Source organism: Ascidia mentula, chromosome 2, assembly GCF_947561715.1.
Source record: "Ascidia mentula chromosome 2, kaAscMent1.1, whole genome shotgun sequence".
NCBI classification, from domain to species: domain Eukaryota; kingdom Metazoa; phylum Chordata; class Ascidiacea; order Phlebobranchia; family Ascidiidae; genus Ascidia; species Ascidia mentula.
The window spans coordinates 4,194,814-4,220,350 of record NC_138567.1 but is presented as its reverse complement, the minus strand read 5'-3'; the positions used below and the strand labels follow the sequence as shown (position 1 = coordinate 4,220,350).

The 25,537-nt window shown below is 35.8% G+C and overlaps 2 protein-coding genes across 2 annotated transcripts; both read right to left on the bottom strand.

Moving 5' to 3' along the window:
• Nucleotides 1-8,012: 8,012 nt before the first annotated feature.
• LOC145890700 (receptor-type tyrosine-protein phosphatase epsilon-like) lies at nt 8,013-12,201 on the bottom strand. The gene is made up of 20 exons (XM_082981838.1): nt 12,067-12,201; nt 11,718-11,818; nt 11,520-11,630; nt 11,365-11,461; nt 11,201-11,303; nt 11,053-11,108; nt 10,851-10,987; nt 10,640-10,736; nt 10,359-10,561; nt 10,161-10,292; nt 9,967-10,106; nt 9,746-9,881; nt 9,511-9,614; nt 9,365-9,453; nt 9,218-9,291; nt 9,012-9,134; nt 8,809-8,931; nt 8,601-8,746; nt 8,404-8,539; nt 8,013-8,339 (listed from the first exon to the last, which is right to left on the bottom strand). The coding sequence occupies exons 4-20, from the start codon at nt 11,450-11,452 to the stop codon at nt 8,265-8,267; spliced, it is 1,962 nt and encodes a 653-aa protein (XP_082837964.1). The 5' UTR covers nt 11,453-11,461; nt 11,520-11,630; nt 11,718-11,818; nt 12,067-12,201; the 3' UTR covers nt 8,013-8,264.
• Nucleotides 12,202-20,568: 8,367 nt separating this feature from the next.
• Nucleotides 20,569-23,870, bottom strand: LOC145889932 (uncharacterized). Its single transcript, XM_082980981.1, has 12 exons — nt 23,801-23,870; nt 23,564-23,740; nt 23,357-23,495; nt 23,099-23,232; nt 22,701-22,862; nt 22,166-22,360; nt 21,830-21,930; nt 21,632-21,766; nt 21,479-21,575; nt 21,240-21,417; nt 20,748-20,800; nt 20,569-20,657 (listed from the first exon to the last, which is right to left on the bottom strand). Exons 1-12 carry the CDS (start codon nt 23,868-23,870, stop codon nt 20,569-20,571), a joined length of 1,530 nt encoding a protein of 509 aa, XP_082837107.1.
• Between the last annotated feature and the right edge of the window lie 1,667 nt (nt 23,871-25,537).

Genomic DNA, 25,537 nt, shown 5'->3' with positions numbered 1-25,537 from the left:
CTCAGATTAATGTCAGGTCGTTTAATTGTTCATAAAACAACTTATTTTAAACATAAATGTTGCTACAATTTTCAGGAAAATTTATAATATTTTATTTACCTTCTCCATAAAATATATGTTCCGATTGACACAAGAATCAGCATGCCAACCACAATTCCCACAACTAAACCAGCAGTGATATTTTGATAATTAGTATCTTTATCTAAACCATTCGTATAATTAAAAGAACTGAATTCTGTAGTTTTCCCAAGAGTTGTGATTTCTGATGTTGCCGTCGCTACAAACATAATATACGACAATAAAGCAATGACACAGCCATACATCAAATAAACTTTACAGGTCAAAAAACATGATTGGTCTTCTTCTTCATTAGTTGTAACATTTACTATCGTTCGGAGATTTGCTGTGATATTTCCAGATAGATTCGCTGTAATCTGGGAAAAAACAACTAAATTTAACTTACATTAAACTCACATTACCAAACCTATTTCAATTCAAACCTCAAAAGCATAAAATGACGATTTATTTAGGTTGCTGATGGTTGTTGATTTGATGTTGTAATTATGGTAGATTGATATTCCAAGCTGAACAACTTCAACTTTGACTTTTGCTTGCAAAAAAATTGCCCTCTCCATCTATCGAGAGTTTTTAGTTTGATCGCCTACTATAAAATGTACAAAATAAATGAGTGAACTTACATCTGGGTTGAAAATGTGATTGGCAATTATTTTGTCCAAACCACTCCATTGTATATTGATTGATGTAACATTGCAAGGACGTACCTTCGCCGAAGCAACAACTGTCAAGGATCAAAAAATTAGATGACTGTATTGGAATAGATTACCCAAATAATGGTATTCTTGTGCTTAAAACAAAGACAACTACGCAGAAAAGTGTAATAAATTATTTATGACGGTAATTCCAAAAACAAAACAATGTCAAATGTTTCTTCTTGAAAACTATAAAGCGTTTTCGATTGATGATTGATTAATATCAGACAAAAATTTGTTACAAACTGTTTATAACTAAACGTTACATTTAACTTGACAAGCGTAGTAAGCAGGTTCTCCACTGCACTTCACGCTCAACTGCTCCCATCCCAACCCATAATGCAACGCTCTCTGTTGACAAGTTGTGACGTTGGAAACAGAGAAGTTTGCTGGAGATCCGTCGCTCCAATACCAACCATTGAGTGAAGTGTTAAAGCGAGCTCCGATCATAACATTGATATCTAAAACAAGTAATTTGCTCTGGTGTTTTTCGTTTTCCCCGTTGGTTAAATGATGATTGATTTGAGTAAAATAAAAACAAGAAAAATGAAAATTTATAATCGGTAACCAAAGACTGATTCATATCAGGGTGTGCGACTTGCGCCGAAATGTAGTCGGTCTTTTTTTTATAAGCTTGACAACGAATGTGGCCAAGAGCACAAACTCGACAAATAAACTTATTGCAAAATAATCTTCGTTGCTATCATTGGTTTTACAATGTATTTCATGTTTCAATTTTACACAGTTAAACAGAAACCTATTTATTAGTGTACAATGAACAGAGAAGAAAGATTACCTGGTACGTAGAATGATCCCACGTAAGTTTGATACGAACCGAAATGTTTATTGACACTTCTTAACATAGTTGCCCACAGACCGTCATATTGATACATATATATCTGCTTGTAACCTGGTCCCGAGGTGCTGCGAGCTGTTAAGTTAAACTGGTAGGCCCAACCTGTTTAACAAAGAAACCTTGCATGTTAATACAATAAAAATCTAAAACAAACCAGTTTCTTCCAACTGCCACCATATCGTAAACATGTGTATGTAATTTTTCCCTTCACTGATCATCGAAATATAAAGTTATTTTATAGATGATTTATCTTGCTAACAACCATTCCCGTTTGGTGTTCTTGATAGTTTTCGATGTGGTGGCATTTGGAAGAAACTTGATCGTTTTTGATTTTTTTCCGTTCTCGTTTGGTGGTTGTCTAACTTGATACTCCGCCAATGTACCAAGTTACATTTCGCTCATTGATTCCTGCTTGATTCCTTACTCCAACTTGGCAATTTCCACCTACTTTCACTTGCCATTTTCTTCTTTGGGAATGATTTTCGGCAAACGCGTGGCAAAAATAGACTCGTTCTGATGTGTTTCCATGATTTCTGAAATGTTTCCCGCATGAAAAGACAAACACAAAGTGTAGCTTTCAATATAACAAACCATGCCAACACTCAACAAAACGTTTGATATGCAATCGATTGTTAATTAGCGTGAAATGTTTACTCACCTTGTATCAAAATCAAGATACGACAGAATTCCAAGTGATTTTGTGCTTTTCCAATAATTGCCCACTGCATTTTCATTAAAATAATATCCAAATATATGTGTACCCGTAAAATCATGGAAAATCCATACGCGTTTTAAACCTGTGTTAGTTGGGTTGCCGTTAACAGACAAACTGCTGGGAAATCAAAAATTAGCTGTAAAAAATTACCATGCGCATATTTACCAGTTAAAAGTTGTATCAGAGTTGTGTTAATCTGTTGGTCATCCGTCATTAGAAGATTTCCACCCATCAACCCACATTTCTCCTGTGCAGTGTTTGCATCCACAAAATCATCAGATAATATCAAAATACTGTCTTTTATTACTTTGATGGTTTGACTGTGCACTGTCAGATGCAATTAAACAATAAAATAATCAAATACTCAGTAATAAATATTTCCCTACCTTTTGGTACTGTCAGGAGCTGAAGAAATACAATAAACCACATTTTTCCTGAGACAATATTCAGCATAATTTTCTTCATTGCCTGATGCAAAACAACTTCTGTAAACCATACCAACACAATGAACACTACCTTTAATATGGGCTACTTAAACAGATCAGAAATTGCCGGTTCTAACCTGTATTACCGTGTTTCAACTGCGAACACACTACTTTATGATTAAACTAGTTAAAACTGTCATTCCAGGAAGTTCCAACTCTACAAGTTGTTTTGACAGTGTTACCAGTTAACGTACATTGCTGGCGTATGCTGTGTGGGTGGCAGGAAATATTACTTCACCCATGCTGTTACTCTGAAACCAACTTCTAAACAAACAATCAACGAAACACAAATGATTTGTTTGTGCTGTTCAACTTATTTTTATCTATTCGTTTCTGCATCAAAAACAACAAAGCATTTGCTCCTGAAGTTTCACAGCTTTTCAAGTTTTATGACTAAAACTTTATCAACGATCTACTGCATTCATATCATGACTAAAAGGGCCACTTCTCAACCGAATGATGTATATGTGCTCACTGGTTAGAGTGTTCACAAAGTTGCCCAATTTGTGGTCACAATCAAGACTTTCCGAGCCTCCTTATTTTTGCAAAGGTAACACACAACGCATTAGGACAACGCACGTGTGCAAATGCAGGGTCGCCTCGTAGTGAAAGCTTTTATTACGTCACATGAAACAATTGTTGTTTTTATATTACAGAAGGCAATGCAAGTTCCGAAACGATTTTTTTTATGTAAATTTTTTTATATGCCCTTGACAAAATCGTAAATAAGGATACAAATATATACAACTAATGAACAATAAGTTTTTCTTTAAACAAGGTTTTAATTTTCGCATCCGTCCTTTCCGATGTGGACACCAGTATTCATATATGTTGGAACACTTGTAATGGTGTCGTATTTGGGCGATGTATCTATTAAACAAAATGCACATATTTTTTTTTGAGTATATTTTTCCCCCACAGGGTTATTTTGGCCACCTTCAATGCACAAAGCTCATTATTAAACTCCAAAATGTGTACCTTCATCTTTGTGCTGTGTATCATTTCCGACTGTGTTTGCAGTTTTCGTTCTTCTGCAGAACAAAATTAATCTTAGAAACGACCTAAGTACAAACCAATACTTTATAATGATATTAAACCGATGAAAAATTAATGCAAGGTGGTAAAACTGCTTTGCCACATTGTTTCCACCTTGGGTGGTTTTGGGCGGGTTACACTTAGTTTGGTTACCAACTGCTAATGGTGGCTATACAGCAGTCACCACAAAGTGGAAGTATTAAATAGCAGACAAGATCGTTGCAAGTCACGCCATAGCTGCCATGGTGAGACCTATTAGACCGATCTGTCTGCAGCTCACTATAAAATGCTTCTGTTCTATGTCAACCAATTTATACTCATACAAACACTATATAATACGCTTACCTGCATAGTTTCCCAGAAATTCCAATCCCAACGGCGGCAAGTAGTATTATGCCGGCAACAATTCCGGTAACGTAACTGAAATTCGTGATGTAAATGTTTGTTACAATTTGATGGCGAATATTAGTTGATTGATCTATGACTTCCGTTGCATTGCGTAATCTCGGTCCATTTGTTGCTCCTAAATAGTTGGTTGATTAAAGTGTATTAGAAATATCTTATACGAATAAATGTGTTTACCAACTGTGAAACATGATTCAAGTTGTTGATCCGCTGTTGATACACTGACAGTGGTACTGACAGTGGTGTTGTATCCAATAAAAAATGCAGTAACCTTAAATGTGACGGAACGTTCTGCGCTTTATTCATAACCACACAAAACAGAAGAACTAAATTTTTACCGTGATGTTGTAGTGACTTGAGTTTTGCAAGTTGCTGATGCGTAACAACTTATCACCATATGGCAAATTGGTTGATGTATTGGACGGTTGGATATCAACTTTGACCTGAGAATATTCAGATCGCATAACGGAAAACATGACAATGTGTTAATAATCATTTCCACTCTTATAGGATACATACAAATATGCAATATTTAAACAGCGTACAAATAAATATGGAAGTAGGATACCTTGATATCAGTCTTGAAGTTGAAAATGTAATAATCAAGTCCCGTCCACGTTAAGCTAACTGTGTTGACATCGCAAGGTAACCTTGTTGCAGAAGCAGCAACTACAAATAAAATATCAGCGGTAAAATTATAAAAATTTGATATCACACACATAAGCATTGAAAGTGTTGAGAACATGCCTGTCTGTAACTTATTTGGAAAAAGGAAAACATTAATCAGACGAAACCGTGCGTTTTCAGTATAATATTCAAAATTGCTGAAATAGTGTATCCAATGAAATTGTATATTGAACGCGAAAGATAAAACATAAACATCCTATGCGTGTTGACATTGAACAACCGAACAAACAAACCTTGTTGTTACCCACAATAATGCACGGATACGTTTATCAATCACGTTCACAACCCTTTAAGACCTTTTTACGAAAATCGAATATTGTGTCTCTAAAGTATGGCCTACATTTAACTTGACAAGCGTAGTAAGCTGGTTCTCCACTACAGTTCACGCTTGACTGCTCCCATCCTATCCCATAATGCAACGCTCTCTGCTGACAAGTTTTGACGTTGGAAACAGAGAAGTTTGCTGGAGATCCGTCGCTCCAATACCAACCATTGAGTGAAGGGTTAAAACGAGCTCGAATGATAACACGAATGTCTTTAAAAAGTCCAGCTTACAAATCTGGTGTGGTTAATTGTTTCGAGGCATAGAACGGTACATTTGTTTCTTGTTAGTAAATGTTTTCGTTTCAAATTAAGACAAATATTTCGTATGCGGGAGATTTAAAATTCTTTTAAAATTCTCAGGCGAATTTTTAATTTTTTGTGTAAGATAAAGATTACCTGGTACGAAGAATGATCCCACGTAAGTTTGATACGAACCGTATGGTTTATTGACACTTCTTAACATAGTTGCCCACAGGCCGTCATATTGATACATATATATCTGCTTGTAACCTGGTCCCGAGGTGTTGCGAGCTGTTAATTTAAACACATAGTCCCAACCTGAAACCAATGCCCTTTTTTAATTTTTTTGTTCATCTTTGCCTATTTGTTTAAAAACATTAAACAACAAAGGACTGTCTCGGCCCCAGGATCCAAGCATAGCAGTATATTGATGATTATAATTTTTGTGTCTGTTTTTTTCTGTGTTGACTCCTACGTAACGCATTTCAAAATCAATTTGAAAATATGTAGAAATGAACACGATTTGGCATACGCCACTTGACCTTAAAACTTATCGGATCTATTGAGTTTTTGGTTGAAAAAAAATGCATGAAGATTTTACCGTTCCACACATTTGTTTTCGATTGTCCAACTTGGCAATTTCCACCAAATTTCACTTGCCATTTCCTTTGTGTTGAATTTGTTTTAAAATATGCGCGGCAAAAATAAATTCGTTCTAAATCGTTCCCAGGTTTTCTATAATAATTCATATATGTGATGAAATATTACAGCCATAAAACAACGAAGTGCAAAGAATTATTCTGTTATATAATCAAGCAATTACTGCAAACAGATTATAATGTTGATTCACCTATCATAAAAGTCAAGATACGACCGAAATCCAAGTGATTTTGTACTTTTCCAGTGTAATTCATTTGAAGTAAAATAATATCCGAATACATCTATACCCGTAAAATTGTAAAATATCCATACTCTTTTCAAACCTGGGTACGTTAAAAATATCAATAATATCTTGGCGAAGTACAAATTTATATGTGCAATATTTGTTACCGAAAGTGTATTTGTCAGTCAACATTCTTGTCAGAGTTGTGTTAATTTGTGGGTCTTCAGTCATTACAAGATTTCCACCCATCAATCCACATTTCTCCTGTGCAGTGTTCGCATCCACAAGATCATCAGATAATATCAAAACACTGTCTTTGACGGTTGTAATGTTTTGACTGTGCACTAACAAACACAAGCATTAACTAAAAATACATTTTCATCAGCAAATTTCTTACTTTCGAATACTGTTAAAAGCTGAAGAAATACTTTGATCCACATGTGTTTGGTAACAAGTACCCGCAACATTATTCTCACAGCCGTGACAATACAGTTAAATCCTGGTGAAACACGCAAAATATGATGTCTTATGGCAATTTTTTTATGTGCTGTTAAATAACCACACTGTTGACCTGTATTGCTAATATTTCGACTGGGCGTTATATCATGCCATAACCGACCTATGTAAAATCCAACCTTCCAATAAATCTTTTTTCTTATCATCGTCTTGAGATTGTTTTCAGTTTACTCTCTGTGACGTAGACTATGTGGGAGACAGGAAATGAGGCTTCAAACCGGCGAATCCCAACCGCGGCTCTTCGAGTCTCATGTTCTTAAAACGTTATAACCTTATACGGCCCTCATTTGGAAAAAAACTTCTTATTCGAAGTTTGCTTTTGTAAAACTTAAGCTGTTTTGTTATGCGGCTTCGTTTGAACAGGTGGAAAACCACTGCTTGTAAGTGAGTGACCTTCAGTGTTTTTAGATAATGATTCAGCTTCGAAAGTTTATGTTAACAAGGTCAAAGTATGACGTTCATATCGATAATTACAAATTAAACCTGCGAGTTTTACTCGAACCATAAACGCTATTTGCCTCATAGCAATTGCATTCCCGGTGATACCGCTATCTTGGTTTGCCTTCTTTTACAGCAGCTCAATGGTTCTCTCACCGGGTGTTTCAAAAATAAATACCACGCACTGCCTTCACGTTACTAATGCAGTGTTTCAATTCATGCATTAGAACGTTTCTTTTTGGTTGTAATGGTGAGAAGAATAGACACAAGCATCAACATTGGTGAAGATCCGTGCTTTGGGATAATGCAATCTTTTCGTGCTCGGTTTAGGAAATAATCAATTTATTGCAATTGGGTAAACTTGCACCCCCGACGCGACATTGGAAAGCACTTTCCTTTATAAAAAAACAGCTTTACTTGCGGTTACAGAACACGTTGCACCCATTCATATGTGGTTTGTTGTGGTGTGATTCGCTCGTGTGGAGTGCTGATGTTGTGTGTGGGAAAAAGGAAGCGTTGTGTTTTGATTTCACAGATACGGTCTCCCTGTATATCTTTAAGTTGCATGCTCATATATCTTCTCGTCATGTGATTTGTCGCTTGTCAATTATAACGCGGAGTAGAAGGAAAGTTGAGTAAACTGTGTTTCAAATGTATTTGGTTTATATTTGCGTCACTGTATAAATCGTAATGCGGAAATGTAACAATAAGTAAATCGTACAGAAAAATATACAAACACTTGCATATAAAGAGTAAAATGTAAAACTGTAAAACGTAAAAAAACTTGAAATGTAAAAAATTCTTGTTTATATCATTTACTGAATTGGGCAAATCAAGCAAGTTTGGTTCCCTTGTTTTTGGGACAATTAACATGCTATGAAGGCGCGGTTCAAAATTCAGAAACACTGGTTTACTTGAAGTTGGAATACTGGTTAAATTCTTCCAGATACTTGGCCACAAAAGCGTAGCAGTACTTGTACAACACCTGCAGAAAGCAATCAGCAATAACGAGTTGAGTTACATGGCAAGGGCATTCTATGCTAATCTACCTTATTATTAACCATGTTAGGTTTCATGTCTCTCAAATCCTTCACAGTTCGAAAAATATCGACTCGGTTTTGAACTTTCAGGCGGTCGAGAATGTTGGACAAAGCAATGAAAGTTCCAGTTCTTGTGCATCCGTTACTGAAAATGCATAATTTTTGTTTAAAACGATTTTTGCGACATAAAACATCACCAGGGCAACCTGCAGCAAATCAGTACGTTTCTACATTTCCGTTCTGATCTCATTTGTTGAATAATTTCAACAATTTTAATAAAATCCACTTCTTTCGGTGGTTCTTCCACATTTTCCCATCCTTTAAATTGCACAACGCTCATCCGACGATCGACCTTTATAGGAACAGAACAGAATGAGTACCGTTATGCAAATTTTCATGTGTTTTAAGACTTACGATTCCAAAGCGTGGGCAGTTTGTTGTCATAGTGATACAATTATGGGTTGAATAGTCTTTGGTTTCAATAACTGACATGCTTAAATCATCAAAATCCAGCTTCTTTGCCTTTTGCGATACTATCTGTTACAACCGTGGACAAGCATAATTATGTACGAGAGGTTGTGTAAACCAATGTTGGGAACAACTGTTATTTGCGTCACCTTTACTGTATCATTTAAATCCACAATAACTTGTGCATCTCTGGTAATTGCCATCATCCAGAAATTCTTTTCTTCCCCTGCAATCGGTCCTTGGGCAGCAATAAATGTTTCTGACGATAACTCCTGTGTGCAATAAGTCACCATGTAGAGTTTACTAACCACATTTTGTACGACAATAAAAAACAGAAGTAAGGTTTGTGTCTAACTTGTATAAATGCGGCATTCATTTGTATTGTGTTTTGACTAGTTTCGTCCCAAACGGAAATTGCTGTGCTTTTGTCTGCATAAAGAATAATTTAACTTTAAAACAAACAGAACTTCGTCATAAAAATCATTACACAACAAAAATTCACATGTTTTTAACTTGAGATCGTTTTCCATCCATTCTTCTCCATATCTCCATTCCGACAAAACTCTGAACTCCTCATTTTGAATCGAAGATCTTTTTATGTAGAAAAGGAAAGTGTTTTCAAGGATAAACAAAACGCGATTGTCTTACGTTTCTGATGGGGTGAGTGATTGTAGTTGGCTCACGCTTCTATCAGATTCAGATTTAAAACATTCACGTTCCAGCAACAACTTATAAACGAAGATGTATTGTTTCTGTAAAAATGGAAAAAAGGTAACACTAAATTTGTCTAAACACAAAAAATGCAACTTTTTTGCAGATATGTATTTTCGACATTTTTCTTTCAATTTGGAGAAACAAATTCAGGGTAATACAATTTAATTACCCAGTTTTGAACCATGTCTTTACGGTGTTCTCTCATTCTTAGAACAGTCCCAGGAACATCAACCGTTCCTTTATCACCAAGTTCGTCAAACAAAGTGTCCATTGCTATGTAAGTTCCTGATCGACCAACGCCAGCACTTAAAAATAAAAGCAATCCCCGTTACATTTGCATTTGAATATCAGAGTTTTGGATTTAATCAGCAGCTGATTACCAAATACTACCTGCAATGAACGATGATTGGGGCATTAGTCGTGTGCAAGTCTTCAACCATCTTACGTAGGTAAATCATATTTGTTGTGGTGACTGGAACGCCATGATCTGGCCAAGTTGTGTAATGAAGCTGTGTCACTTCACGTTTCTCCTGGAAAATCACCGAGTAAGACTAAATGGAAAATGAGAGCATTGTCAAAACCACCTTATCATGCAGCAAAATGATCCGCCGTTGAATAATTCCACCAACTTGTATTTCTTGTGTTGTTTCTGCGGCAAAGCCTGGTTTTATTTGATCCTTGGAACCAATGTTTGGCCAATATTGTTCACACTTCGACTACAAAACGAATGTTAGGTGCATAAGGTGTTAGATACGCATATGCTAGGAATTTCGGAGTCTGACCTTTCCATTTTCAACCAGACCAGTCAGCATAACAATAATGGTTGTATGTTCTTGCCATACCATCAGCCAGAAATCAATGATTGTTTCCTCTTTTGGTCCTTGAGTTGCGATAAACTTTCGAGAATTCTTATAGCCTGGTATGTAGGCGGCGTTAATGTAATCACTGCCCGTTGTTGTGCCTACTATCACTCTGGCGTGATCGTCTGCATGAGAACGTGAAACATGCCGCGTTATTCAATGTCTATTCTGTTTTGCAAATGTACGCGCACGTCAGAACTTACACGGATATATATTCTTGTATCTGTTTTTCACAGCGTTCTCCGGCAATTGTGAAACTTCTTTCGACCTCTCACTGGCTTGACTCTCGGTTTCTATTTTCTAAAAAAGGATATAATCGTATGCAACTTCTCCATGATGAGTTACACAAAAAAAAATATTTAGCATTGAAACAATATTTAATGATTATGGTTTTCCAGTACAATAAAAAACTACCTTAAATTCGTTCTTAAATCCAACATAGTCAGTTTCAACATTTTTCTTGTGAATATTAAACATCGCCGAAATAGGTTCGGGGTTGGGTTGTTTCACTTTACGATTCAGATTCGGATATGTGACCTCTGGTGTCTCAACTAAAAACAATTGCAATCATAAAGCAATGTGAATGTCATACTTGTTACAATGTTATATTTGTTACCTTCAGGACTAGCTGAGGTGTTATCTGAACCTCGTCTGCTTCTTTTGGATATTGTTCTGAAAATAAAAATTCAACACAGATATTTATGAAACCTTTGGCATGAATAGTTTAGATTACAGTCAGAAACGAGGGATTTGTAAACTCTTACATTTTCCACAATAGATATGTTCCAATTGAAACAAGAATCAACACGCCTACCACAATTCCTGCTATGAGACCAATAGTGTGATTTTGTGGATAAGCAACCTCATCTGAACAACACAAGGTACGACAATAAAACAATGACACAGTCATACATCAATTAAACCTTACAGGACAAAAAACATGATTTGTCTTGTTCTTCAATTGTCGTAATATTTAGTGTCGTTGGGAGATTTGCTGTGATATTTCCGGTCAGCATCGCTGTAATCTAAACAAAATCAGTAAAACTCAACATACACATTTTACAAACCTATTTCAATTCAAACCTCAAAAGAGTAAAATGTCGATTTATTTAGGTTGCTGATGGTTGTTGATTTGATGCTGTAATTACGGTAGATTGATATTCCCTTTTGTGCCTCGTAAATTTTCACTTTCGGCTTCAACAAATTCAATGGAGATTCTTGTACTTTTTTGTCTTGTGCATATTTTCCTACCTCTAAATAAATGTTGTTGGGCGTACTTACATTTGAGTTGATGATAGGTTGGGCAATTATTTTGTCCAAACCACTCCATTCTACATTGATTGATGTAACATTGCAAGGAAGAACCTTCACCGAAGCAAAAACTGTCAAAGTAAAAAATCAGACTGACGTAATCAAAAGCATTGCGCCATTGGTGGTTGCTGTGTGCTTACTGCAATGACAATTAATCATTTAAAGGCAACTGTGACAAATTATCGTTTAAATCATCTGCAACATTGTTGTTTTCATTTTTCGGTAATATAGTTCCCTAACAGCATTTAAAGCGCCGTTTTTTCTCAATTGAATACTATCAGTTTAAAAATGGCATCTAACTGCCTAAAATTTGCATTACATTTAACTTGACACGCGTAATAAGCTGATTTTTCACTGCACTTCACGCTTGATTGCTCCCATCCGATCCCATAATGCAACGCTTTCTGCTGACAAGTTGTGACGTTGGAAACAGAGAAGTTTGCTGGAGATCCGTCGCTCCAATACCAACCATTGAGTAAAGTGTTAAAACGAGCTCCGATCATAACATTTATATCTAGAACAAATCATTTGCTAATACATTTGCTTTGTTCGATTTTACAGTTGGCTGAAAGGTGTTAATAAAAAAATGAGTTTCGTTTATATTAAACATTGTGGCGCATCATGCATGCATTCCCTACTCTCAATGTATGAAGTCAATTCAGCATTGATTCTTTTTATATACTTAAGTTATCCTTGCAGAATATATATTCCATGAGTTTGCCGACGGCTTGTAAGCTGGTGGAAAGTCGTGTTTTTTATTCCGTATGTGTTGTACATTAAAATCGTTTATCATGCTCTTGAATGTGATTAAACCTAAATTTAGATTATTATCCTGTTTCCAACATTTCCATTTGTATTTAATGCTTTTAGTACAGGGATCTCAAACTGTTCAAGCTGAAGGAAGACATGCAAATCAGCACTCCGAAATAGTCCTTGTTTAAATAATTGTCAATAATAAAATTATGATTGAAAATACGTTTTGATGATATTACCATTTCACATTTTCAAATTAAAATAGATCGCAAGCTGCAACATACGACTTACGCAGTTTCCAAAAATTGTGAAACAAAATTTCCCATCGCAATGGAAACTTTATTAGATACAAATTTCATAATAAATGCGAAAGTAGCCCGTATGTTTAAATTTGCCGGGCCTCGTTTACGTTGCAAACCCCTCAACTACATCACCTTAATCAAAAGCGCCTTTTTCGTTGATTAATAAATTGAGAAGAAAGATTACCTGGTACGAAGAATGATCCCACATAAGTTTGATACGAACCGTAAGGTTTATTGACATTTCTTAACATAGTTGCCCACACACCGTCATATTGATACATATATATCTGCTTGTAACCTGGTCCTGAGGTGCTGCGAGCTGTTAAGTTAAACTGGTAATCCCAACCTGCGTGGAAGAAAAAAACCGTACATGTTAATACAAATAAATCAGAAACAAACCATTTTTTTCCAAATGCCGCCATATCGATAACTAGTGAAGATAATTTTTCCACACTGATCTTCGAAATATAAAGTTATTTTATGGATGATTTATTTTGCTATCAACAGTTTCGTGTTCTCGGTGGTTATCTAACTTAACGCTCCGTCAATGAATCAAGTTACATTTTGCTCACCATTCCATCCTGGTTGACTCGTTACTCCCACTTGACAATTTCCACCTACTCTCACTTGCCATTTTCTTCTTTGGGTATTATTTTCGGAATATGCGTAGCAAAAATAGATTCGTTCTGATGTGTTTCCAGGTTTTCTAAAATGTTTTTCGCATGAAAAGCATAAAATATAGTTTTTAATATAACAAACCATGCCAACACTCAACAAAATTTTTGATATGCAATCGATTGTTAAATAGCGTGAAATGTTTACTCACCTTGTATCAAAGTCAAGATACGACAAAATTCCAAGTGATTTTGTAGTTTTCCAATAATTACCCATCGCATTTTGATCAAAATAATATCCAAATATATCTGTACCCGTAAAATCATGGAAAATCCATAGCCGTTTTAAATCTGCGTTGGTTGGTTGCAATTAACAGACCAAACTGCTAAGAAGTTAAAAATTAACTTGGAAAAAATACCATTTGTATAAATATCAGTCATTATGTGAGTCAGAGTTGTGTTAATCTGTGGGTCTTCAGTCATTACAAGATTTCCACCCATCAATCCACATTTCTCCTGTGCAGTGTTTGCATCCACAAAATCATCAGATAATATCAAAATACTGTCTTTTACTGCTTTGATGGTTTGACTGTGCACTGTTAGATGCAATTAAACTATAAGATAATCAAATACTCAGTGATAAAATATTTACCTACCTTTTGGTACTGTCAGGAGCTGAAGAAATATAATAAACCACATTTGTTTGGATACAACATTTAAAATATTTCTCATTACCTCAACGGACAATAGTGGTTTATGAATCAGTTTAGACGTACAATAAACTACCATCAGAGTAAGCAATACAAAAGCAGCCTCTGTATTTTGTGTTTACCTGTTTAAACTGCTCATACGCTACGTTATGACAAATCTGGTGAAAGCTGTGAATCTTGAAGTTCCAACTCAACAAGTTATCTTAGAGGCTGTTACCAGTTAAAGCACAGTGTTGCTTCCATATAGACTATGTGGGTGGTAGGAAATATGACACAGGCTTAGTCGATAGCAATGTGTATTCTTGGGCTAATATTGTGGTTCATCTCTCCAAATAAACAGGCATGTTACCAAACAACAAGGCAACAACTGAATACTCAGTTAATTGTCTCTCTACTCGAGATGCATTCCAGTTACTTTGTAGCCTCTACGTCAATAAACCGCAACCGGTTTAACTCCAAACGCTAATGTGTAAAGACCATACTTGGTGTATCGCTTTTGAATGCGACTAGACTAGTACTTTAAAGCTTTAAAATCAACATATATTTTAGACAACTGATTACGCCATAGCTTTTAGATAGTAGGTTGTTGTTTACCGCTGAATTGTACAACTTTAAGTAAAGTGTGACATCAGGGAGAAAAGGGCACACAGCTATACTCATTAATTGAAGTTGTACTTTTTCTTGCAAAACCCATGTTTTGTATAGGTTCTTATTTACTATTTGCAGTTATTGTATGACCAACTGAATTTTCATAATGCCTACAAGGTGCGTGGTTGATTGAACTCGGTAAAAAGTGCTTTTCAGTCATGTGAAAAATGCAATAAACGCTTCGCTTTCTTCTGTTAAAGCGCAGTGTTGCTGCCATATAGACTATGTGGGTGGTAGGAAATTTGACGTGGTCTTAGCAGATAACAATACGTATACTTGGGCTAATACTGTGATTCACCTAACCCAACAGGCGGACATGCTAGCAAACAACAAGGCAACAACTGAATACTCAGTTAATTGTCTCTCTACTCTAGATGCATTCTTGCCACATTCGCAGCCTCCAAGCCAATGCAACCGCAACCAGTATTTCGAAACGCTGATGTGCAAAGACTTTACTTGCCTCTAGACTAAGTTTTAAAGTTATATAGACAACTTATGATGCCATAGCCCTGAGCTGTTGGATTGTGTTTTACCGCCGAACTTCGCAACTTCAAGTAATGTGTGGCGTCAGCATGAGCAATGCTGTACACATTAAATTAACTTTTGCGTTTTGTTGCAAAACCCATGTTTTGTATAGATACTTATTCACTATTTGCAGTAATTGTGTGACCAACTGCTTTTCCTTGAGATATACATGGCTCAATTCATTGAACGCGACGAAAAGTGCGCTTTAGTCATATAATAAAATGCAGTAAATGCTTTGCTTCCCAATGTTAACAAAATGCTGGGAAAGAAACAACCATAATATTGTTATCAGCTTTACAAAAGTTAATCACATTGACTTTGTAAGGTTTTGATCGCACCGAGATTCGAACATAGGTTATCTTGGGTACGAATCCAGTGTTTTCAATTTTCGTATACGCCCTCTGGTGGATGGTGATCAGGATTCATGTATGTTGGGACAGTTTCAATATTTTCGTATTGATTTGATGTATCTGTAAACAAGTTTAAATTAAGAAAGATACAAAAACTAACTTTTTGTTCTTGCAATACTCTTATTAACACAGACTTGAAAATACACCTACCGCCTGCTTTTCCGTGTAGGTCATTTGTTGTTGAGTTTCCAGGCTGTGGTCGTCTGGAAAACAAAATGAAACTGGAAAAATGCGCTGTTTTCCATACAATAGTTTAAACGCGTAGGATTAAGCAGATATTTAATGACTGTAAACACATTTTGCATGGCTGTGTTTATAAAACAAGTTCTGTTTTCTGTTTTTTTTAGTTTGTAGCGGCCGTATCATAAAAATATTATCTATTGTCTGGCTCATTTCAATAAAGCAGAATCTGGCCCTCCAGTTCAATCCCAGTGGTATAAACAATCACATATATGAGGGTATAAAAAACAGGGTCTCTGATAGGCATCGGTTCAACACCAGCGTCATCAGTTTATTGTCTACTGTATCAAACAGAATGCTCGGATTAATGTCAGGTCGTTTAATTGTTCACAAAATAACTCATTTAAACATTAATATCGCACAAATTTTCAGTAAAAATTTAAAATATTTTATTTACCTTCTCCATATAATATATGTTCCGATTGACACAAGAATCAGCACGACAACCACAATTCCCACAACTAAACCAGCAGTGATATTTTGATGATTAGTATCTTCATCTAAACCATTCGTATAATTAATAGAACTGAATACTGTAGTTTTCCCAAGAGTTGTGATTTCTGATGTTGCTGTCGCTGCAAACACAATATACGGCAATACAGCACTGACACAGCTATACATCATATAAACCTTACAGGTAAAAAAACATGATTTGTCTTCTTCTTCATTTGTTGTAACATTTATTTTCGTTTGGAGATTTGCTGTGATATTTGCAGTGAGCATCGCTGTAATCAAAAAGAAACAGCCAAACTCAACATATAGTTTTACCAACCAAGTTCCACTCAAACCTCAAAAGAGTAAAATGTCGATTTATTTAGGTTGCTGATGGTTGTTGATTAGATGTTGTAATTATGGTAGATTGATATTCCAAGCCGAACAACTTCAACTTTGACTTTTGCTTGCAAAAAAATTGCCCTGTCCTTCTATAGAGAATTTTTAGTTTGATCGCCTACTATAAAATGAACAAAACAAATGAGTGAACTTACATCTGGGTTAAAAATGTGATTGGCAATTATTTTGTCCAAACCACTCTATTGTATATTGGTTGATGTAACATTGCAAGGAAGTACCTTCGCCGAAGCAACAACTGTCGAGGATCAAAAAATTAGATGACTGTATTGGAATAGATTACCCAAATAATGGTATTCTTGTGCTTAAAACAAAGACAGCAACGCAAAAAAGTGTAATAAATGATTTATGACGGTAATTCCAAAAACAAAACAATGCCAAATGTTTCTTCTTGAAAACTATAAAGCGTTTTCGATTGATGATTAATTAATATCAGACAAAAATTTGTTACAAACTGTTTAAAATTAAACGTTACATTTAACTTGACAAGCGTAGTAAGCTGGTTCTCCACTACAGTTCACGCTTGACTGTTCCCATCCGATCCCATAATGCAACGCTCTCTGCTGACAAGTTGTGACGTTGGAAACAGAGAAGTTTGCTGGAGATCCGTCGCTCCAATACCAACCATTGAGTGAAGTGTTAAAACGAGCTCCGATCATAACATTGATATCTACAACAAGCAATTTGCTCTGGTGTTTTTCGTTTTCCCGGTTGGTTAAATGATGATTGATTTGAGTAAAATAAAAACAAGAAAAAAAAGTTTATCATCTTTAACGAAAGACTGATTCATATCAGGGTGTGCGACTTGCGGCAAATGTAGTCGGTCTTTTTTTCATAAGGTTGACAACGAATGTGACCAAGAGCACAAACTCGACAAATAAACTACGTATATTGTTGCAAAATAATCTTCGTTGCTATCATTGGTTTTACAATGTATTTCATATTACCATTTTACACAGTTAAACAGAAACCCATTTATTAGAGTTTAATGAACAGAGAAGAAAGATTACCTGGCACGAAGAATGATCCCACGTAAGTTTGATAAGAACCGTAAGGTTTACTTACATTTCTTAGCATAGTTGTCCACACACCGTCATATTGATACATATATATCTGCTTGTATCCTGGCCCCGAGGTGCTGCGAGCTGGTAAGTTAAAACCGGTATTCCCAACCTACGTGAAAGGAAAAAACCGTACAAGTTAATGCAACAAAAATAAAAAACGATCCATTTTCTTCCAACTGCCACCATATCGAAAACTACTGAAGAATTTTTTTCCCAGACTGATCATCGAAATATAAAGTTATTTTATGGACGATTTATCTTGCTATCAACCGTTCCAGTTCGGTGTTCTCGTTGGTTGTCCAACTTAAAGCTCCGCCAATGAATCAAGCTACATTTCGCTCACCATTCCATCCTGGTTGACTCCATACTCCAACTTGGCAATTTCTACCAACTTTCACTTGCCATTTTCTTCATTGGGAATGACTTTCGGAATATGCGTAGCAAAAATAGACTCGTTCTGATCCGTTTTCAGGTTTTCTAAAATGTTTCTCGTATGAAAAGACAAACATAAAATATGGTTTTTAATACAACAAACAATGCCAAAACTCAACAGAATGTTTGATATGCAATCGATTGTTCGTTGGCGTGAAATGTTTACTCACCTTGCATCAAAGTTAAGATACCACAGAATTCTTTTGCGCTTTTCCAATAGTAAGTGATTTTGCGCTTTTCCAATAGTCTACCGCATTTTCATTAAAATAATATCCAAATATATCTGTACCCTTAAAGTCATGGAAAATCCATAGTCGTTTGAAACCTGTGTTAGTTGGTTGCCGCTAAGAGACAAAACTGCAGGGAAATCAAAAATTAGCTGCAAAAAATTACCGTTTGTATATTTATCAGTCAAAAATTGTATCAGAGTTGTATTCATCTGCCGGTCATCCTTCATCACAAGATTTCCACCCATCAACCCACATTTCTCGTGTGCTAGGTTTGCATCCACAAGATCATTAGATAATATCAAAATATTGTCGTTTATTGCTTTGATGATTTGACTGTGCACTGTCAGATGCAATTAAACTAAAGTAAAATAATCAAATACTCAGTGATAAATATTCACCAACCTTTTGGTATTGTCAGGAGCTGAAGGAACATAATTAACCACATTTGTTTGAATGCAACATTTAACAACATTTCTCATTACCTGAACGGACAAATTTGCTGTCGATTCCCAAGCTCGTCAAGTGACCATAAAGACTGTTACCAGTTATAGCACAGTGTTGCTGGCATATAGACCATGTAGGTGGTAGGAAATATGACATAGACTTAGCCGATAGCAATGCGTATACTTGTGCTAATATTGTGATTCATCTTTCCAAATAAACAGACATGTTACCAAACAACAAGGCAACAACTGAATACTCAGTTAATTGTCTCTCTACTCGAGATGCATTCCAGTTACTTTGTAGCCTCTACGTCAATAAACCGCAACCGGTTTAGCTCCAACCGCTGATGTGCAAAGACCATACTTGGTGTATCGCTTTTGAATGCGACTAGACTAATACTTTAAAGCTTCAAAGTCAACATATATTTTAGACAACTTGTGACGCCATAACTTTTAAATAGTAGGTTATTGTGTAACGCCGAATTTTACAACTTTTAGTAAAGTGGGACATCAGGAAGAAAAGGGCACATAGCTATACTCATTAATTTAAGTTGTTCTTTTTCTTGCAAAACCCATGTTTTGTATAGGTTCTTGTTTGCTATTTGCAGTTATTGAATGACCAACTGAATTTCCATAATGCATACAAGGTGTGGTTGAACGCGGTAAAAAGTGCACTTCAGACAAGTGAAAAAATGCAATAAACGCTTGGCTTTCTTCTGTTAAAGCGCAGTGCTGATGCCATATAGACTATGTGGGTGGTAGGAAATTTGTCGTGATCTTAGCAGATAGCAATGCGTATACTTGGGCTAATACTGTGATTCATCTTACCAAACAGGCGGACATGCTAGCAAACAACAAGGCAACAACTGAATGCTCAGTTAATTGTCTCTCTACTCTAGATGCATTCTAGCTACCTTCGCAGCCTCCAAGCCAATGCAACCGCAACCGGTGTGCCTCGAAACGCTGATGTGCAAAGACTTTACTTGCCGCGTGTGAATGCGTCTAGACTAAGTTTTAAAGTTATATAGACAACTTTTGACGCCATAGCCCTGAGATGTTGGATTGTGGTGTACCGCCGAACTTCGTAACTTTAAGTAATGCGTGACGTCAGCAACAGCAATGCTGTACACATTAATTTAACTTCTGAGTTTGGTTGCAAAACCCATGTTTTGTATAGGTTATTATTACCTATCTGCTGTAATCGTATGACCAACTGCTTTTCCTTGACATATACAAGGCTCAATTCATTGAACGCGACAAAAAGTGCACTTTAGTCATATAATGAAATGCATAAAATGCTTTGCTTCCCTTTGTTAACGAAATACTGGGAAAGAAACAACCATAATATTGTTATCAGCTCAACAAATCTTAATCACAAGACAAGTTCAAGTTAACATATTATTCTTTCGTCACTGTTACTAACTGCGTTTATCAAAAAACGTAACTTAAAATACTAATTCATTCACAGTACGATCAGTTTGCATACATCTCATTTTCCAATTACAGATACAGATGCACAAGTATGAATTTCATTGACTCTGTAAGGTTTTGATCGCACCGAAATTCGAACAAAGGTTATCTTGGGTAGTAATACAGTGTTTTCAATTTTCGTATACGCCCTCTGGTGGGTGGTGAACAACATTCATGTATGTTGGGACAGTTTCAATATTTTCGTATTGATTTGATGAATCTGTAAACAAGTTTAAATTAAGAAAGATACAAAAACTAACTTTTTGGTTTTGCAATACTCTTATTAACACAGACTTGAAAATACACCTACCGCCTGCTTTCCCATGTAGGTCATTTGTTGTTGAGTTTCCAGGCTGTGGTCGTCTGCAAAACAAAATGAAACAGGAAAAATGCGCTGGTTTCCATACAATAGTTTAAACGCGTAGGATTAAGCAGATATTTAATGATTGCAAACACATTTTGCATGGCTGCTGTGTTTATATAAAACAGGTTCTATTTTCTGATTTTTTTAGTTTGTAGCGGCCGTATGATAAAAATATTATTTATTGTCTGGCTCAATTCAATAAAGCAGAATCAGGCCCCCCAGTTCAATCCCAGTTTTACAAACAATCACATATATGAGGGTATAAAAAACAGGATCTCTATTAGGCATCGGTTCAACACCAGCGTCATCAGTTTATTGTTTATTGTATCAAACAGAATGCTCGGATTAATGTCAGGTCTTTTAATTGTTCACAAAACAACTCATTTAAACATTAATATCGCACAAATTTTCAGTAAAAATTTAAAATATTTTATTTACCTTCTCCATATAATATATGTTCCGATTGACACAAGAATCAGCACGACAACCACAATTCCCACAACTAAACCAGCAGTGATATTTTGGGGATGAGTAACTTCATCTAAACCATTTGCAAAATTAATAGAATTGAATTCAGTAGTTTTCCCAAGAGTTGTGATTTCTGATGTTGCCGTCGCTGCAAACACAATATACGACAATACAGCGCTGACACAGCCATACCATACATAACACCTTACAGGCAAAAAAACATGATTTGTCTTCTTCTTCATTTGTTGTAACATTTATTTTCGTTTGGAGATTTGCTGTGATATTTCCAGTGAGCATCGCTGTAATCTAAAAAGAAACAGCCAAACTCAACATATAGTTTTACCAACCAAGTTCCACTCAACCTCAAAAGAGTAAAACGTCGATTTATTTAGGTTGCTGATGGTTGTTGATTTGATGTTGTAATTATGGTAGATTGATATTCCAAGCTGAACAACTTCAACTTTGACTTTTGCTTGCAAAAGAATTGCCCTGTCCTTCTATCAAGAGTTTTTAGTTTGATCGCCTACTATAAAATGAACAAAACAAATGAGTGAACTTACATCTGGGTTAAAACTGTGATTGGCAATTATTTTGTCCAAACCACTCCATTGTATATTGATTGATGTAACATTGCAAGGAAGTACCTTCGCCGAAGCAACAACTGTCGAGGATAAAAAAATTAGATGACTGTATTGGAATAGATTACCCAAATAATGGTATTCTTGTGCTTAAAACAAAGACAACAACGCAAAAAGTGTAGTAAATTATTTATGACGGTAATTCCAAAAACAAAACAATGTCAAATGTTCTTCTTGAAAATTATAAAGCGTTTTAGATTCATGATTGATTAATATGAGACAAAAATTTGTTACAAACTGTTCAAAAATAAACATTACGTTTAACTTGACAAGCGTAGTAAGCTGGTTCTCCACTAGACTTAACGCTTGACTGCTCCCATCCGATCCCATAATGCAACGCTCTCTGCTGACAAGTTGTGACGTTGGAAACAGAGAAGTTTGCTGGAGATCCGTCGCTCCAATACCAACCATTGAGTGAAGTGTTAAAACGAGCTCCGATCATAACATTGATATCTACAACAAGTAATTTGCTCTGGTGTTTTTCGTTTTCCCGGTTGGTTAAATGATGATTGATTTGAGTAAAATAAAAACAAGAAAAAAAAAGTTTATAATCGGTAACGAAAGTCTGATTTATATCAGGGTGTGCGACATGCGGCAAAACGTAGTCGGTCTTTTTTATAAGCTTGACAACGAATGCAGCCAAGAGCACAAACTCGACAAACAAACTATGTATATTGTTGCAAAATAATCTTCGTTGCTATCATTGATTTTACAATGTATTTCATATTTCAATTTTACACAGTTAAACAGAAACCTATTTGTTAGAGTTTAATGAACAGAGAAGAAAGATTACCTGGCACGAAGAATGATCCCACATAAGTTTGATACGAACCGTAAGGTTTATTGACACTTCTTAACATAGTTGCCCACACACCGTCATATTGATACATATATATCTGCTTGTAACCTGGTCCTGAGGTGTTGCGAGCTGGTAAGTTAAACTGGTGATCCCAACCTGCGTGGAAGAAAAAAACCGTACATGTTAATACAACAAAAATCAAAAACAAACCAGTTTCTTCCAAATGACACCATATCGAAAACATGTGCATGTAATTTTTTTCCCACACTGATCATCGAAATATAAAGTTATTTTATGGGAGATTTATCTTGCTATCAACCATTCCCGTTTGGTGTTCTCGGTGGTTATCTAACTTGACGCTCCGCCAACAAATCAAGTTACATTTTGCTTACCATTCCATCCTGGTTGACTTGCTACTCCAACTTCGCAATTTGCACCAAATTTCACTTGCCATTTTCTTCTTTGGGAATTATTTTCGAAATATGCGTAGCAAAAATATATTCGTTCTGATGTGTTTCCAGGTTTTCTTAATGTTTTACGCATGAAAAGACAAGCATAAAGTATAGCTCTCAATATAACAAACCAGGACAACACTCAACAAATTTAGTTATTTGCAATCGATTGTTAATTAGCGTGAAGTGTTTACTCACCTTCTATCAAAGTCAAGATACGACAGAATTCCAAGTGATTTTGTACTTTCCCAATAATTGCCCTCAGCATTTTCATTAAAATAATATCCAAATATATTTGTACCCGTAAAATTATGGAAAATCCATAGTCGTCTTAAACCTGTGTAAGTTGGTTGCCGTTAAGAGACAAAACTGCAGGGAAATTATAAATTAGCAGGAAAAAATTACCATTCGTATATTTATCAGTCAAAAGTTGTAACAGAGTTTTGTTAATCTGTGGGTCTTCAGTCATTACAAGATTTCCACCCATCAATCCACATTTCTCCTGTGCAGTGTTCGCATCCACAAGATCATCAGGTAATACCAAAATACTGTCTTTGACTGCTTTGGTGGTTTGACTGTGCACTGTCATGATGCAATTAAACTATAAAATAATCAAATACTCAGTGATAAATAATTACCTACCTTTTGGTACTGTCAGGAGCTGAAGGAATATAACAAACCGCATTTGTGTGGATACAACATTTAACAACATTTGTCATCACTTAAACGGACAATATTCTTTTGTGAATCAGTTAAGACGTACAATCAAATATGTACTACCATCAGAGTAAGCAGTACAAAAACAGCCTCTGTATTTTGTGTTTACTTGTTTAAACTGCTCATATGCTACGTTATGGCAAATCTGATGAAAGCTATGAATCTTGAAGTTCCAACTCAACAAGTTATCTTAAAGGCTGTTTCCAGTTAAAGCACAGTGCTGCTTCCATATAGACTATGTGGGTGGTAGAAAATATAACGTAGGCTTAGCCGATAGCAATGTGTATACTTGGGCTAATATTGTGATTCTTCTTTCCAAATAAACAGGCATGTTACCAAACAACAAGGCAACAACTGAATACTCAGTTAATTGTCTCTCTACTCGAGATGCATTCCAGTTACTTTGCAGTCTCTACGTCAATAAACAGCAACCGGTTTAGCTCCAAACGCTAATGTGTAAAGACCATACTTGGTGTATCGCTTTTGAGTGCGACTAGACTAATACTTTAAAGCTTCAAAGTCAACATATATTTTAGACAACTTATGACGCCATAGCTTTTAGATAGTAGGTTGTTGTGTACCGCCGAATTTTACAACTTTTAATAAAGTGTGACATCAAGGAGAAAAGGGCACACAGCTATACTCATTAATTGAAGTTGTACTTTTTCTTGCAAAACCCATGTTTTCTAAAGGGTTTTTGTTTACTATTTGCAGTTATTGTACGACCAACTGAAATTCCACAATGCATACAAGGTATGTGGTTGATTGAACGCGGTAAAATGTGCACTTCAGTCAAGTAAAAAAATGCAATAAACGCTTCGCTTTCTTCTGTTAAAGCGCAGTGCTGCTGCCATATAGACTATGTGGGTGGCAGGAAATTTGGCTTGGTCTTAGCAGATAACAATGCGTGTACTTGGGCTAATACTGTGATTCATCTTACCAAACATGCGGACATGCTAGCAAACAACAAGGCAACAACTGAATACTCAGTTAATTGTCTCTCTATTGTCGATGAATTCTTGCTACCTTCGCAGCCTCCAAGCCAATGCAACCGCAACCAACGTGCCTCGAAACGCTGATGTGCAAAGACTTTACTTTCCACGTGTGAATGCGTCTAGACCAAGTATTAAAGTTATATAGACAACTTTTGACGCCATAGCCCTGAGATGTTGGATTGTGGTGTACCGCCGAACTTCATAACTTTAAGTAATGCGTGACGTCAACATGAGCAATGTTGCTCACATTAATTTAACTTTTGCGTTTTGTTGCAAAACCCATGTTTTGTATAGGTTCTTATTCACTATCTGCTGTAATTGTATGACCAACTGCTTTTCCTTGACATATACCAGGCTCAATTCATTGAACGCGACAAAAAGTGCACTTTAGTCATATAATGAAATGCATTAAATGCTTTGCTTCCCAATGTTAACAAAATACTGGGAAAGAAACAACCATAATATTGTTATCAGCTCAACAAATGTTAATCACAAGACAAGTTCAAGTTAACATATTATTCTTTCATCACTGTTACAAACTGCGTTTATTAAAATGTGACTTAAAATACTAATTCATTCACAATACGATTAGTTTGCAAACATCTCATTTTCCAATTACAGATACAGATGCACAAGTATGAATTTCATTGACTCTGTAAGGTTTTGA